Raw genomic sequence first — 17,111 nt, 5'->3', positions numbered from 1 at the left:
GAACAAGTGAGCAGGCTACACCAATAAGGAAGTGATCACAAATAATTATAAGAAAGTGCGTGAAGAACTCAACTGAAGCATCAAGGAAATTTCTAGAGTAGAACTCGAGCTGTCCCTAGATCTACGATTTGTAATGGAATAGTCAGAATATTAAAAGAAAGATTGATTGAAACAGAATTGACCAAAGAGGGTGTAAAAAACACACTTAGATGGGGTGGATGTGATGTAGGTCGTAGGCCATGACAAGAGCTCACTATGGATAGTGAAAAAGGGAGCAGCAACATAATTTGGGCTCTTTGCTACAGTCTAAAATTCATCAATAGAGATAAAAGAACTTCTGAAACTGAAAGTGGCTAATGTGGTAGCCATATACAGGAGCGGAGGAACACGGTAGCACTGCTCTTCAAGCCGATTTTGCTAAACATAAGGTATTAAATATAATGATTTAAAGAAGACTCGTAGTGCAGTATGGCCCTATGAATTTTGGTTGAAAGCATCAATAGGATTTCATAAAAAATAAATATAAAAATTCTACTTGACCAGCATATTTTTTATTTCTATGGGAGCATGATGACAGTCAAACAAGAGAGAGAGATAGCTGGGCAGACTGCAATTTACAGAATTGTCAGAAAGCTATTGACATTGTTCCTCACAAGTGACTCCAGTGACAAATTTAAAAAAAAAAAATACTAGTGTATCTGCAAGGTACTCCTTTAGCCTTCAAAGTGGGCAAAGGAATACCTTTCAAAAAGGGAAGTAAGAGTCATGGATAGAGGAGAGCTATCAGAATGGAGAGGTAATGAGTAGAGTACCTCAAGGGTCAGTACTAAGGACCATCCTATTCTTAATACACTTGAACGATCACGCAGAAGAAGTTTTCTCATTCTTATCAATGTTTGCCGATCATGCTAAGCTAATGAGACGAATCAGAACTAAGGACTCTCGTACATTGCAAGCTAAACTAAGCAATCTCAAAAGATGGTCTATGAAAATGTTGTTATATTTTAACCATGACAAAGGCCAGGTTACTAGGATACAAACACATTACAGGATGAAGCAAGGACAAGTTCTCTCTCCTAAAAAATGAGTGGACATAACTAGAGATCTTGAACCAGAAAACACACATCAACAAGAAAACGACTGCAGCATATTCCGTACTGGCAAAGGTTTTGTCCTTCAGAAATTAGGACAAAGAACTCTTTCGAGCGCTCTATGCATCATTTGTGAGACCTATTCTTGAGTATGCTTCCCAGAAATGCAACCCTAACCTAAATGAACTCAAAAGAAAATTAGAAAAGGTTGAAAATTCTGCAACAAAGATCGTTCCTGGGCAATGAAGAAAGACTGAGGGAACTGGACCTTACTACACTCGTGGAAAGAAGTAATAAAGCCGACATGCTAATAATTCACTATATACTGAGAGAGAGACTGACAAAGTAAACATAAAAGTTTTACTTTCAAAGAGGAACAGTAAAGCGAAAGACCTTATTTGTAAAAAGGAAACAAAGGTGACTTATGTAGGTCAGAGAGAACTTTTTTTTTTAGAGAACTTAGAGCCTTAATTGGAACGGACAACACGAGGATACTGTCGAAGCCAAATCGCTGCTCAGTTTTTAACGTCAATTTGATATGCTAAAGTAGTGAAATGAGCCACTGAGGTGAACTACTGGATGGCCAGTATGAGCAGCTGTGCTCGACTCTGTAGCTGAGTTTGGGACCGCGATCGTCGGTTGAGTCGTTGGCTGTGTCACCGGACCGCTGTGTGTGCCTACTCACCTATTTTTGTCTGCAGGATCTAGCTCTAGCTCTTGGACCCCACTTTTCTAGCCGCGGGTTGTCTAATGCGGTTGTATGTGTGAGTTTGCGTGCATGTGTTCGCTAGTCGGTGTAATACTCACATAGTTGTGCTTGCGGGGGTTGAGCTGCGGCTCTTTGATCTCGCCTCAACTGTCATCCTACTGGTGTACTTATTCCTGAGCCTACTGGGCTCAATCATATCCATCTTTGAAACTGTGTATGGAGTCAGCCTGTACCACATTATTTCCTAATGCATTCCATTTATTAATTACTCTGACACTGAAAATGTTCTTTCTAATATCTCTGTGGCTCATTTGGGCACTCTGCTTCCACCTGTGTTTTCTTGTACGAGTTAAACCAGCGTTAAATAATCTATCCATATCTACCCCTGTATATTTCCCTGCGAATTTTGTATGTGGCGATCATATCTCTCCGATCCTCTGTCTTCAATCTATGCTTACGTCGGTACTTGCGTGTGTGTGTGTGTGTGTGTGTGTGTGTGTGGTGTGTGTGTGTGTGTGTGTGTGTCTGTGTGTGTGTGTGTGTGTGTGTGTGTGTGTGTGTGTGTGTTTGTGCGCGATAGCTTGCATTAAATACTAAAATGCAAATTATACCAGAACAAAAGGGAAATTTATCAAGAGTTTGGAATCTACCTGCGTTACCTGCCATGCTCTTTAACCTTACGGTTCTGCTTCAAGGGGATCGTGTCTGCCTCAGTCACCAAGGTGTGTCGAGGGGCCGGTAGTAGTGGAGAGAGAGAGAGAGAGGAGAGAAAGAGAGAGAGAGAGAGAGAGAGAGAGAGAGAGAGAGAGAGAGAGAGAGAGAGAGAGAGAGAGAGAGAGAGAGAGAGAGAGAGAGAGGGAGAGAGAGATGACGAGAGAGAGAGAGAAAGGAGAGAGAGAGAGAGGAAAGAGAGAGAGGAAAGAGAGAAGAGAGAGAGAAGATGAGAGAGAGAGGAGAGACGGAGAGGAGAGAGAGGAGAGAGAAGAGGAGAGAGAGAGAGGCGAGAGAGAGAGAGAGAGAGAGAGAGAGAGAGTGAGAGATGATGCGAGAGAGATGAGATCGAGAAGAGATGAGAGAGAGAGAAGAGATGAGAGAGAGAGAGAGATACAGACAGAGTACAGATACAGAGTACAGACAGACAGATACAGAACAAGAGTTAACCTCAGATGACCCCCAGCTATGCTATGCTCTTCCTTTGCCATTAAATCTCTTGCTCTCTCTTGAACTCAACTGACTTTTTCTTACCGTTTTTAATACCGAGTTTGACCTCATTGTACTTTTCATTGGTTGCGGGCGACTTCAGTCAACTTATGAATTACGTTTTAAAGTTCGGAGGATTGCGGGATTTAAGCTCGTGTTTCCTTCCCCCGCTGTGAAGGTCACCGGGACCAGGTAAGGATGCACCTTTAACCTCAAAATTGCCCTTCAATCAATTGATCAAAAAATTACGAATAAGTTAACTCTATTTCGACTTCAAGAGCAAGTTCCTATTATCACAACACTGCCAATTGTGCAATGGCTATTCAAATTAAGGAGGAATGATTGGCAGACCGTCGAATGACCATTGACTCCACAACAACAAACGCTTGTAATCACTCGAGGTGCAGATATAAGACCCAGAATTGGACATCTTTCTGCCGTTATCTCAGAATGAACAACCTCACCTCCCTTCCCCTCCCGCCCTCTCACCTCGTTCTCTACCTAAAATATTGTGTTTCTCCAACACTCCCAACGACGTGCTCAAGTTATTCTCGTATGCTGTTCAAGGAAACTGTAATTGTGAAACGCATTCAAGTTGAATATCAATGAGAGGGAACACGGTCACAGAGGCTGCCCAGGTACACACGTTACTGTCCACGCCACGGACAGGTACACCGCAGACAGGTACGCCACGTGCAGGTACGCCGCAGACAGGCACGCCAAAGGCAGATAAAAATTTCGTACCCGGAGTTTCAGAGGTCTCACCAGAGAGGACACGGCGCCTGGACACTGTCTTTCAGAGAGAACACGTAGTGCAGTTAATGAGACTACTGTGAGGCAAGTCTCATATTAGAGACCTACATGTGTCACGTAATATGCGTTAACAAAGTGGCTAAAATATGCCACTAATGATGTTCCTTGACACTTGTTCCTTAGTTCAACTAAATAATGAATTAAGATGAATAAGTTTAGGTTTAGAATAGAATGAAGTCAACACTGATTCAGTAATCAGTTGACCAATTTGTTAAGTAATACAAGAGGTAGATTTATCTGGATGCACTAGCATCAGTTACAGAAAGAATGGGAGTGACTGGATGTAATAAGGACCGGTATTATTGTTCTATTTTCTCTCTGTCTCTCTGTCTCTCTGTCTGTCTGTCTGTCTCTCTCTCTCTCTCTCTCTCTCTCTCTCTCTCTCTCTCTCTCTCTCTCTCTCTCTCTCTCTCTCTCTCTCTCTCTCTCTCTTTCTCTCTCTCTCTCTCTCTCTCTCTCTCTCTCTCTCTCTCTCTCTCTCTCTCTCTCTCTCTCTCTCTCTCTCCAGTCTCTCTGTCCTCCAAAACACTGCCCCTCTCTTTATTCATTTGAAAATTCTAGGCACAATTAATTTTTCCTAGATTGTTAATGGGTGTCATGCGCAATGACATCAAAGTCAAAAATTAATATTGCTAATGAAATTAACCCCACCCCCCCACCATTGCAACAGTGCAATAATCATTTGGCTATGGAACGCGACCGCTGTTGCACATTCAGTTCTGGTCATGACACTGCAGCCGGAAGATAATTTATCAAATTAATTAGAAATTGCTTCTCCGAACCAAGATCGTTAGATGCGCAACATAAGGGTATTATTCTCTTGTGCTCTGTCTGAGGAGAGGATATAAGAGTAGAGAGGAATATCAGACAATATAATATCCCCTCTTGTTATTGTATTTTAAAATTAAAATAGTGTTATAATTCTAATCCTATTATTTGATCACAGTAGAAGGGCAGAAGTCCCTCTTCCAATGCTGCTCTCTCTTCAACCTGTTCTTTTAAATTTCAGTAAATATTTCGGCTGAAAGATAAGGGTTCAAAATACAGTCTGCTGTGCTTATTTAGCAATACGATTTTGTACCATTGGAAATTTGAATAGTAAGGCAAAGGATAGGAACAAAGGCGACGTAGAAAATCGACTTGAGAATGGTCCAGGACGGACCGAAACGTCGTCGTCCCTTCAACTTCTAGTGTGTGGTCTGGTCAACGTAGAAAAGAATTTCTAGGTCTAACATATCATAGGCCTAAACCTTTAGCCTTTAAATCTTAAGGCAAGGAAATTTAATAGAAGAGAAATGCTGATCCTGCTGTTACTGCCGTAACTGCATTGCTTATTCCGTAACTACTACTGTTGATAATGCTGTTACTAAAACTACTGCTAATGCTGTAACTACGACTACTAATGCTTATGTAAAAACGACTTCTGATACTGCTTTAACTACAGCTATTGATAGTACTGTAATACGATTACTGCTGTAATACGATCACTGCTAAGGCTGTAACTACAACTACTGATGTAACTCTGACTACTGATACTGCTGTAACTTTAGCTACCGTAAGTGCTGAAATGCGATTACTTCTAGAGCTGAAACTTCTGCTACTGATATTGCTGTAACTACGACTGCCACTAGAGCTTTAACCATAGCCACTGCTAGTGCTCTAATTGCGACTACCGTTAGTGCTGTAACTACGACTACTGCTACATGTATTTATGATGTCATGGCGGCTTCTACAATTCCAACTACAATATTTCTAGTACAACTCTTCTTTTTCTATCTCTCCTACTTTTACTCTCATCTTACTCTCATTAAGAGACTCTAACTTCACCTCGGCCTTCCTTATTGGTCTCCTCCTGTCCTATTTTACTTTTAATCATCCCTTCTTGCTCACCTTCGTGCACTTCTATCATCTTCTCTTCCTATCACCTGGCTCTTCTTCACCTGCCTCTCTTACCTCATTCTCCTCCCTTCCATGGCATCAATAGAAGGACAACGTAACTCAATAAAACAAAAGGATTTTCTGGACAAAACATTTTCCAAGTGGATCTGGGAGTATTGTGGAATAATTAATACTGCGTTGGTGGCACTAGCAGTACTGAGGCTAAGTTGTGGACGCTGACATTCTCCCATGGTGTGTGTGTGTGTGTGTGTGTGTGTGTGTGTGTGTGTGTGTGTGTGTGTGTGTGTGTGTGTGTGTGTGTGTGTGTGTGTGTGTGTGTACCGGTCCCTGAGCCTTTGGAGCTCTATCTATCATATCTACATATGAATATGTGTATGGAGTCAGCCTCCACCACATCACTTCTCATTACATTACACTAGTTAACTATGATTCTGAAAAAAAGTATTTCTAATATCTCTGTGGCTCATTTGGGTACTAAGTTTCCACTTGCGTCCCCTTGTATTAAATACTCAGTTCTTATCTTTCCAATCAATTTTTCTTAGAATTTTGTATAAGGTAACCATGTCTCCAGTAACTCTTCTGTCTTCCAGCGACGTGAGGTTCAATTCCTGTAGACTTTCCTCGTAAATCCAAGCTCGTAGTTCAGGCACTAGTCTGGTGGAATACCTTTGAACCTTCTCCAACTCCGTCTTGTGCTTGACTAGATAAGGGTTCAGCGCTTGACCTGCATACTCAAGTAGGGTATTCGAGGGTTTGTGCGTGTGTGTACTTACCTAGATGTGCTTGCAGGGTCGAGTTAGGCTCCTAAAAAACCCTTCCGAACGTTCTTAGATTAATTACTAATTCCTCACGCTTTTGTCATTTAAAACTTTTGTATTTTAAACTTTGAATCGAATTAGTTTCAGCGACGTCTGCGTCTAACTTATGTCACTTATTAACAGTTCTAGCACTGAAATGTCTGATGTCTCTATGATGTCAGACATTTCAATTTTTCTCATGTTTCACCACTTGGGCAGCACGGTAGAGCGATGGTTTCGCTTTCGGCAGGTCAGCGTTTAATCCCCGACCCTCCGAGTGGTTGGGCACCATTCCATTTCCGCCGATCCGTTCCAAATCCCTTATCCTGATCCCTTCCAAGTGCTATATAGTCATAATGGCCTGACGCTTTCCCCTGATAATTCCCTCACCTCTGTAACTCCTTTTCGTCTCCAGTTTCCATCCATGATCCCTCGTTCTGTTGGTCCAAGATTTAAACAATTCTATGTTGTATACATTGTAATTTCCCCTGAGGATCTTATATGTTGATATCATGTCTCCCATATCTCTCCTTTCCTCCAGTGAGGGAAGCACCAGATCTTTCAGTCTTTCCTTATATCTTAATCACTATGCTCAGGAACGAGTCTTGGTGCATATCTTTGCACCTTTTCTAGTTTCTTTCTTTTTAGTTTGGTCTTCCATAATAGAGATGCATATTCAAGAGTAATATTCTACTGTAAGTTTCTAAAGTACCTGGAGATTCCTTGAAGTCATAAGACATTATACTTTTCATGGTGTAGCTTGAATACCTTTCTGGGCACTTGAACATTTAGTAGCAGTGTCTTCAAGATGCGTTTATTTTACTTTTGATCAATTCATTCTCTGGAGGATACGTCAATCACTTATATAACAAAAACGTCAGCCTATTTTAGGACACCTTAACTTCTCATAAGACACGGAATCTGTCTTCAAGATACTCCAATAGTCAATAATGAGGAAATACTGTATTCCTAGACATGCTAACTAAATTTTGAGGACATGTACATTTCCTTATGACACTTGTGGTTATTATCAAGAGACAGTTAAAAGCAAAAAGGCAAAACCATTTTGGAATGCTTTGATATAACACCTTACTGTAGTGTATCTTTATCTCTCTCTCTTCAAAAGATGTACTCCCCAATATTCATATTGAGACAGACGGCCCAGTTTATATCTACAACTCTCTAGTTTATCTTCTCACTCTAGTACTCTGTCATTTCTATATGAACGACATGTCCACTTTAAGTTTTTCATTGTATCTTCCGTCATCTCTATTGTTCTCTTTATCTTTTCCTCCCTTTTCCTTTCGTCTTTCAGTTCACGTCTCCCTTCAGTCCTCTCCTCTCAACGGCACGGTGGTTTCCGCTGATAATTTCCTTCCTCTCCTGATTATCCTAGGGGCATTATAATTGGTCTCTCTATCTTTAATGTCATATCATTCCTCGAACCACAGGACACTGTAACCCAACGACGCCTACTTTACAACATTATAACCAAACGACTCTTAACTTTATGGCCTTATAACCAAAGAACGTAACCTGAAGGGAACACTATAATAATTCCCTCCAAAACCAACGACACAGTAAAGCCATTTTCTTAGCTACTGCTCCTGACTCAGGGCACAGGATGCTATAACACCCCCCACCACCCCTCACGGTTCTCTCTCCCCCCTCACTCCACAGGGCGCACACCTCACCCCTCCCCGGACACCCCCAGATCACCACCACAGCACCACCACAACTACCACCACCACCACCCTGCACCTCCTGCCCCAGGTAGCTGCTTCCCGGTGCCATCTCTAACTACTAATGTCGAGGTTTTTAAAGAGCATCGCTGTAGATATTGGGAGCGTTCGGGTCCCCTGGGTTTGACCTTTGAATACTACACGATATTGAGGGTAAAAAGAATATTTTACATGTTGTATTCTTAAGCATAAAATACAATTTAATTTGAATATATGGTTTTTGTTTAGCTTAATTCTTTGTTGTCTCGTTATCTATATCTAAGAAAAATAAGATAATGTACGTTTATCTCTCTCTGTTTGACTGAGGTAACACATGGGGGATATGTAAGTGCCATTGGCCAGTAGTGATTTGTCCAAGTGCCACACTTTGAGAAATATCGTGATCTAAAGCAACCCCCGCCCCCCCCGCCCTTTTCTCGCTTTTGCAATATTCTTATAATCAAATCTGAAATGTAGGTCGTATTTTCCCTAGAGTTATTTAAAAGTTTTTTGGTGTTACGAATTTAAATTTTGTTCTGAAACAGAGAGAAGGGGGGATAGGGAATAAATTAAAGTGAAGAGGAGAGAGATATGCTGGAAGAGAAGGAAGGAGAAACGGAAGAAGGGTTGGGGAAGAAGAAAAGTGGTGAGAATGGGAGACGGGAGGGAGGGAGAGAGAGAGAGAGAGAGAGAGAGAGAGAGAGAGAGAGAGAGAGAGAGAGAGAGAGAGAGAGAGAGAGAGAGAGAGAGAGAGAGAAAGAGAGAAAGAGAGAGAGTGGATAAGGAGTAGAGGAGAAGATTGTGAGGGTGGAGAGGGGAAAAGAGGGTAAAGAAAAAGGGTAGGTGAAAGGTAGAGAGGGGAGATGAGGGAGAGGGGAAGATACGGAGGATCTAGGAAGAGAGACATGAAAAAAGTCGGGAGAGAGATGAGTGAAGTGATGAGAGATTGGAAGAGAGGGAAAGAGAAAAAGAGAGAGGGGGAGGAAAAGAGGAAGAAAGGGGGAGAGAGACCAGGGGACTGCCGGGTACTCAATTTAGTATGTATACGGAATAACTAGAAATTAAATCGTTAATAACTGTTGCAGCACTTGAGCCTTGTTAGGGCATTGTGAATTGCTTGACTGGCAGTTAAGCTGTAGACAATGTACGGACAAGGCAAAAGTGCTCTAGCTAATATAATCTTAATTGAGCTTATTCCACATATTAACAGCAAGATATTTTTTATCTTGTGTTGCATATATATATATATGTATATATATATATATATATATATATATATATATATATATATATATATATATATATATATATATATATATATATATATATTTGAGTGTTATATTTGAGTGTATAATTCTGTATAATTGAGTGTGTGTGTGTGTGTATTTTTTATTACAGAAGGTAATCAAAATACACGCTAATTATATCACCGATTTAAAAGTTGAAAAATATAATATGACAATATATTTTAGTCTTTTGAAAAAAAGGAGGTATCGTAAAATGTGTTTGTTCTCAGCTTATCAGCCAGAATTTGGCCTTATCAGCAATGAAAAAAACCCACAGAATTTGTGATAAACACAACGGAAAAAAACTTCCAGCCAAAATGTTTTCAGGTCAATACGAATTGAGTGTATTTTCATGCATGTCATTCTCATGTTATTCTATTTTAAAGTTTGAGGTAAATCCTATAATTTCTGTTTTTTACCGGATGGTAATTTAAGCTAAATAACAAAGTATAAATAGATTGTTCTCAAATTGATTTTAGGAAGAGTAGCAAATAAAATACCATTTGTTTTGTGCTTCTGAAAACAAGATTATAAAATTCCAATCATTGTTTATGTATAAAAGTAACTTCAGATGCTGTTTACCCTGCAGTCAAAAGGGAAAACAATTCTGGTTAAATGCGGAGTTCTGAATGTTTTCTGGCAAAGTCTAAAGCTGAATCAAGTTGCATATTTTTGGGCCTCTGAACATTTTTAGTTCCGTGTTTTGTATTTTGAAGATAAATAACGTTGTGATAATTTAGTTTAGTTGGAGGGGAAAATAAATAAATTTCATTCTAAAATTCAATGAAACCTTTATTTTTATGTATTAATAGTTCATTATGCTCCATTTCCCTCCATATTGTAATTGGAATGTAAGACCTTTTAACCAAATACTGGAGATGTCCTAGAGTCCAATACTGAAGGAATACATATGGGTTGCCATTTTTATATGAATAGTGAATATTATTTGAACACTAACACAGGATATTTGATAAAGAGTAGAGTTTGGCTCCCTCGATTGTCAGTGTCGGGTTCCAGACACTATTGGGTGCTTACGTTTCATCGCTGTATCGTATAGCATGGAGCGTGTATGCCTGTGTACATTCGTTTGTGTGTGGTTGTGTGTGGTTTGCATCTGTGTGTAAGATTTTTATATGTGTCTAAGTGTTGGTTGTGTAGGTTTTTGTGCAATCATTGAGTCGTGTTTGTCCGGTCGAGCAAACTACTGCAGTTGTTTCACATCTTTCTGCTTTATATGATATGATTTTAAAATAATAAATGGAGATTGCCTGAGTTACCTCATTATACTTCATACAACAATTTTTTGGCTCACAATAAACTAATGTTTCATTACTGCTATATTTCTACCCAAGTCTCGAGGTTACATTAATACATTGTTTCTTTCCTCTTGACACCTCTCATGTTTTACATCCCAGTTAATTCTTCTATGAATCGTATGTCGTGATCATGTCCTTTTTATATAATTTTTTCTTGCTAATTGAGGTCAAGCTTCTTCAGTCTTTCTTTAAACGCTAACCCACTCAGTTCTTGAACTAATTTTATTGCAAGCCCCTATTTTCTACTGGTTATTTTTCTCTTCCTTAATCTTCAAAGCATGTCAAACAATGACATCTTCCATCATGTCTTTGTACATCATGTCTCTCAGCTCGTTATTCCATGTTATTATTCCGAGGAATTTTGTTAATAGTGTTTATTTCTCTTCCCCTGTGCGGTAGTCTCTCTTCACTTACTCGACCTTATGTTTTGTTTCTTTCCTGAACTAAATACCAGCGCACAATGATCGCTGGTTCCAAATAGTTCTCCGTAGACCATTGCCCATCTCATTGTGTGTGAACTTAATGTTCATCAAGCTGTAATGTGTCAGTCAATCCATTCACCAGGTCAAGTCTTTACGAGTCACCCTCCGCCCCTCACAAGTAACTAGGTAACCTGTTCCCCTCTGAAGACCTCGTGTCTTTTGTATTCCTTGCCACAAAGTGACCAGGAATACACTCCGTGACTTCTGTTAGATTAAACCTTCCCGCCTCGAGGCTTCTTGACGGGTCTGTCAACTCCCAGTCTATTTCACCTTGATCAAAACGTCATGTGAGCTTAGTGTGTGTGTTTGTGTGTGTGTGTGTGTGTGTGTGTGTGTGTGTGTGTGTGTGTGTGTGTGTGTGTGTGTGTGTGTGTGTATGTGTGTGTGTGTATACTCACATAGTTGCTTGCTCTTTAGTAGCAGTATATATTTGTACTTGGTGTTATTGTTGTATGGTGTGAATTTAAATGTATGTTTATGAGTATGTTTTTGCATGTATGTCTGTGTTTTCGAACATATGTCCGGTGCATGTCTGATACTCTTGCGTTGTAGCCATGAAAATGTAGGCATTTTCGGGGCCACATTTTTAGGACTCAGGCTCAGTCCATTTAAAAACTCGATTACCGTGCATGTAATAATTAAAGCCACCATCCCATCCACTTACCACCCTCTGTGTATAACCTGAAACAGAACATCATCTTCTACATACCCAACTCCTCCCCAATTCCGAACAGAACATCGTTTTTAAACAGACCCAACTACCCTAGTTTCGAACAGAGCACCGTCTTTGACATCCCAGCTTCTCCACTCCAACACGTCTAAATTCTTCTATTAGCCCAAGGTATTAGGGATTGTAACTATAATTAAATAATGATGACCAAAACCACACATGAGAAAATTGATAAACATCGTCCTTTCGGTCCGTCCTGGACCATTATCAAGTCCTAATTATATAATCTTGCAAGACAAAATGCAGAGTAAACAACTTTAAATCCACTTAGTGATCACAGTAAACACGGCATGCACTAAACATCGGTATATCAGAAGAATATATATATAGTTATCGCTCGGAATAGTAAAACGTTTTGCATGAAATTGGCGTTATTATTGTTACCAAGCGCAAATACCTTTAAACAGACTGTATATATAATATTTCTCAGTTATAGCCAACTTTTTTTTATTGAAAACACAACTAACCTGACCGAAAATATATTGAAGGTCATATTCGTCTTTGTCTATGATTAATACCTTTTATCTGACGGCAAATAAACTGTTATATCAGAAGCACTTTTGCAGCACTTTTTGCAGAACTTATCTTGCAGCTGGTATTGAAAGGTCAAGCCCGGGTACCTGGGATAAAACAACTACAACCACCCTCACAAAGACCTTGCAAATTTAAACAGTAGTTTTATAGTTGTGATTTTTTGGTATTTTTTATTTTTTTTGGGAATGTTGTGTGCTGGAATTTCTGTGTTCTGATGCTGCTTCTGCTGCTGATAGGTTATTGGTTTTAAGTCAACTTTGTGTTTTGGAGTTATTGTATTTGATCTTGTGTATTGGATATCTGACGATTTTGTATCGTGGGTCTGACTTCAGTTGCCCCCGCCAGCTCTGCTGCTGTGAAGAACTTTCGAATTTATGTCAATGAAATATCAAAAAATAGTAGGATATTAAATATTTAAATTTTGTTGGTTCATTGGTTGATATGACAAGGAGGGCAAGACTACTGGCAAGCATTCTCACCATAATGGTTGATTTATATATATTACAGAAAGACTAGAAGCAACCACTTTCAGTCTTTTTATTGAATTATATAGGAAAGACAATGACCAGCTATTTTCCTCAAACAAAAACAAAAACATTCTGTCTTCTCTTTTATTTGTTTCTACTTTTCATCACTTGAGGATCGTGTTTAATAAGACATGTTTACCTTAAATTTGCTGGCGTTGTCTGTGCTAGAAATGTGTATCTTAGAGTACAGTAGAAAACTGAAGAACAAATGAGAAAGACCACGTTGTTTGGTACAGACAAAACAATGAATTTTTGTTTTGGTTTAAAGTACTGAGAAGTGGAATCCTGTTTGGTTCCCTCCAAATCCAACGACTTAATTCCCCAAGATTCAATCTACAACAGCTGACTAAATTCCACGTACCTATTTACTAATGGGAGAACAGGCTTGAGGCAACGTTCTTCAGTGCCTCGTCGTGCCCAGAGATTAAACAAAGTACCATTTGGCCGTGAGACAAGAAAACCTGGACTAATAATCATTAACGTATGGTTAGGAGACCTCGTTTAATTTGCTAAAGATTTTCACACTAATGGCAATTCAAGACAAAATAATTGTTACTGAACTTTTCTAGCATTTCCCCTTCACTGGTTGGGACGAACCGTTCAGATAATTTTCATGGTAATAGTTTTATTTTCTAGCTAATTTGCATCATTGGCATTCGTTTAGTTTGTTGATGAGTTCGAACTTGATGGTTATCATCAGAGTGCTGATTGTGTTGCTGCTAAGCTTTTGTTGCAACCAACGCTGTTGCTGCCATTGTATGGCAATAACTGCTGCTGCTACTGTTGCTGGTGTTGAATGTATCCATCTGGTCTTGAAACTTCTGCTACTTCTGTGTGGCTTAAACTGTTGCGGCTGCTTCTGAAGCTGCCGTTGTATGGGCAAAAACTGGTGCTGCTGCTATTGTTGCTGTCATTGTATAGATGTAACTGTTGCTGCTACTATTGATGAGGCTGTATAGGTTTAGCTGCTGATTCTACTGTTGGTGCCTTTGAATGGGTATAGTTGGTGCTGCTGCAGCTTGTATTACCGTTATTTTGTCTAATATGACAGTTGTTTTAATTGCTACCAGCCGAAAATTTTGTGCTGCTGCTGCTTTTGTTACTGTTGTCACTGCTCTTCTTTATACAGATAATTATGTAGTTAATAATGCTAGAACTGCTGTTGCTGCGACTGCTAATACTACCACTACTTATTTTAACATTACCATTCCTTCTGCTACTGCTACTTCAACTACTATCATCACTACTACCAATACTACTACTGCTGCTGCTGGTGTTGCTCATTTACTACTGACATATTCACGACAAGATTGACGCATTGCGACCATAGCTAATTAAAGGCTCAATGTCTATTATGACATTATTCGTGCAACGTAGGTCAGCCCTCTGTTGCAACAGGCTAATATTAGGTTGCATTATCATTGCTGCTTTTGTTATGCGTTATGAGAAGAATGTCTATTTTCCATGTGACATATTAAAGAGACCCGAACAATGAGTTCTCTTGCATGTGCTTCAAGTTCTTTATTGAGAGTTTGGTGCAATGTGTAAATATATACTGTGTGTGTCCTGTAATAAAATTTATGTTTAGAAATCTTGTGAATTGTTCAAATATTTATATATATTATTGGATGATAAAATCGGCTTAATAGGATATGATGCATACATATACAGTATATTATATATATATATATATATATATATATATATATATATATATATATATATATATATATATATATATATATATATATATATATATATATATATATATATGTGTGTGTGTGTGAGAGAGAAGGGTAGGGAGGAGACGTGAACTGGAAGGAATTGTGGGATTAAACACAATGAACGCTTGGAAAAAATAACTTATGTAAAGCAAATTTTTCATTGTAGAGATAAAACTCCATCATTACGTTGATTTTATCACCCAAGGAGGCCTCTTAAACTTGATCTGGACTTTCTTGGATTTTCTCTATTAATCTCATGTCTCTGAGAACTTTTACATGACAAACCTCATATAAATTGTAGTTACGATATGAATGAGACGGTTTAGAGGAGAGATGGGAACAAATAAAATCCTTATCTAATAAAGGAAGTTCTAGGGTCAGGCTTAAGATGAGATGTTGTAGGATACAATTCTCAGTTTGCAGGTTCATTAGGAACATTAGTTTTATGCCAAAGGAACTTTTCTGTTAGTTTATAAGAGAGAGAGAGAGAGAGAGAGAGGGAGAGAGAGAGAGAGAGAGAGAGAGAGAGAGAGAGAGAGAGAGAGAGAGAGAGAGAGAGAGAGAGAGAGAGAGAGAGAGAGAGAGAGAGAGAAAGAGAGGGGGTAGAGAGATAGAGACAGAGACAGAGAGAAAGGGTGAGAGAAAGCGATTATGGACAAAGAGATATAGATACAAATATTGAAAATATGGATATAAATGCAGATAATGTAATTCAGACGTAAATAAAAACGTTGACAGGAAAATACCTGAAAGTCCAGATATTTAACTTTAATTTATTTTAGTTTAAGAGAGCCTTTTCATTTGCTGACAGACCCTGTTTTCTCTCCCTCTCTCTCCCCCTCTCTCTCTCTCTTTCTTTCGTCTCCTTCTGTATATACCCTCCTTCTATTTTCTTTATTCTTTACAACACCAATCGCTTCATTCTTCACTAGTCTCGCTCTCTGTCACTCCCTTCCTCCATCCAGCTGCCCCCCTACTCCCTCCCTCAACCCACCGAGGCGTGACCCCTCCACTTATGTTACTACGATAGCTCCTGCCGCAGGTGTCCTGGGTGCGACGGAGGGACTGGCATATCCTCACCTCCGGCACTCTCACCTACACCAAGGAGGAGAGGTTCACAGTCCACCACCCAGAGGGCAGCACTGAGTGGACGCTCGCGATCAAGTACGTCGAATTGGCTGATGCGGGGACCTACGAGTGTCAGGTAAGTGTGGGTGTGTGTGTGTGGGTGTGGGTGGGTGTGGGGGGAGGTGTGGGTGTGGGTGTGTGTGTGTGTGTGTGTGTGTGTGTGTGTGTGTGTGTGTGTGTGTGTGTGTGTGTGTGTGTGTGGGTGTGTGGGTGTGTGGGTGTGTGTGTGTTTGAGTATGTGTGTGTGTGTGTGTGTGTGTGTGTGTTCACCTAGTTTTCTTGCGGGGGTTGAGCTTTGCTCTTTCGGCCCGCCTCTCAATTGTAAATCAGTAATTAACTACTAGCTATTTTTTCCACACACACACACACACACACACACACACACACACACACACACACACACACACACATCCAGGAAGCAGCTCCGTAACAGCTTTCTAACTCCCAGGTACCTATTTACTGCTAGGTAACCGGGGCATCAGGGTTAAAGAAACTTTGCCGATTTGTTTCTGCCTGGTCCGGGAATCGAACCCGGGCCACAGAATTACGAGTCCTGCGCGCTGTCCAGACCCCCAGATCCACACACTGTGAGAGAGAGAGAGAGAGAGAGAGAGAGAGAGAGAGAGAGAGAGAGAGAGAGAGAGAGAGAGAGAGAGAGAGAGAGAGAGAGAGAGAGAGAGAGAGAAATTGTGTGTATGTATGAATGTGTTAAATACCATTTAAAAGGTATTACTTACTTAAAAGGGTTACTTAGTAAACAAATATATAATATATCGATTTGACCTTTGTGTAGTATTTAGAAGAATGCATCTATTTTTACGCCTGTATTTACGAATTATGCACCAATTTTTACACCTGCATTTACGAGTTTTCATCAATTTTTACACCTGCATTTACGAATATGTACCTATTTTGACACGTACTTGGCAACATGCACTTATTTTTAGCTATGCATACACGAAGCTTCTTATTCTAGACCTTTATTTACACTTTGTTACTGAGGAAATCTTTCACTTGGATCAGTAAGCCGAAGTAACGAAGCGCCTGAGCTTAGCTTCCACGTCTGACAAATCCCAGGAATTCCATTCATGGCCGGACTCTCCCATCTGGCAATCAGCTGGACCAGTATTTCCAGCTGAAGCTTAGTGTTAATT

The 17,111-nt window shown here is 39.8% G+C and overlaps 1 protein-coding gene across 4 annotated transcripts in view; it reads left to right on the top strand.

Annotated features, from left to right (window-relative positions):
• LOC123760767 (opioid-binding protein/cell adhesion molecule homolog) overlaps nt 1-17,111 on the top strand; it is a 230,214-nt gene that overhangs the window by 185,998 nt on the left and 27,105 nt on the right. For 3 of the 4 annotated variants that reach the window (XM_069328233.1, XM_069328232.1, XM_069328231.1), the window contains exon 4: nt 15,860-16,033. In XM_069328233.1, coding sequence (XP_069184334.1) covers nt 15,860-16,033 — 174 coding nt within the window. The remainder of the gene's footprint in view (nt 1-15,859; nt 16,034-17,111) is intronic. The other variant, XM_069328234.1, reaches the window with a different exon arrangement.

The sequence above is a fragment of the Procambarus clarkii genome, chromosome 21 (assembly GCF_040958095.1).
Source record: "Procambarus clarkii isolate CNS0578487 chromosome 21, FALCON_Pclarkii_2.0, whole genome shotgun sequence".
In the NCBI taxonomy this organism is placed as follows: domain Eukaryota; kingdom Metazoa; phylum Arthropoda; class Malacostraca; order Decapoda; family Cambaridae; genus Procambarus; species Procambarus clarkii.
Note: the sequence above shows the minus strand (reverse complement) of the source record. Positions and strands in the feature narration are given on the sequence as shown.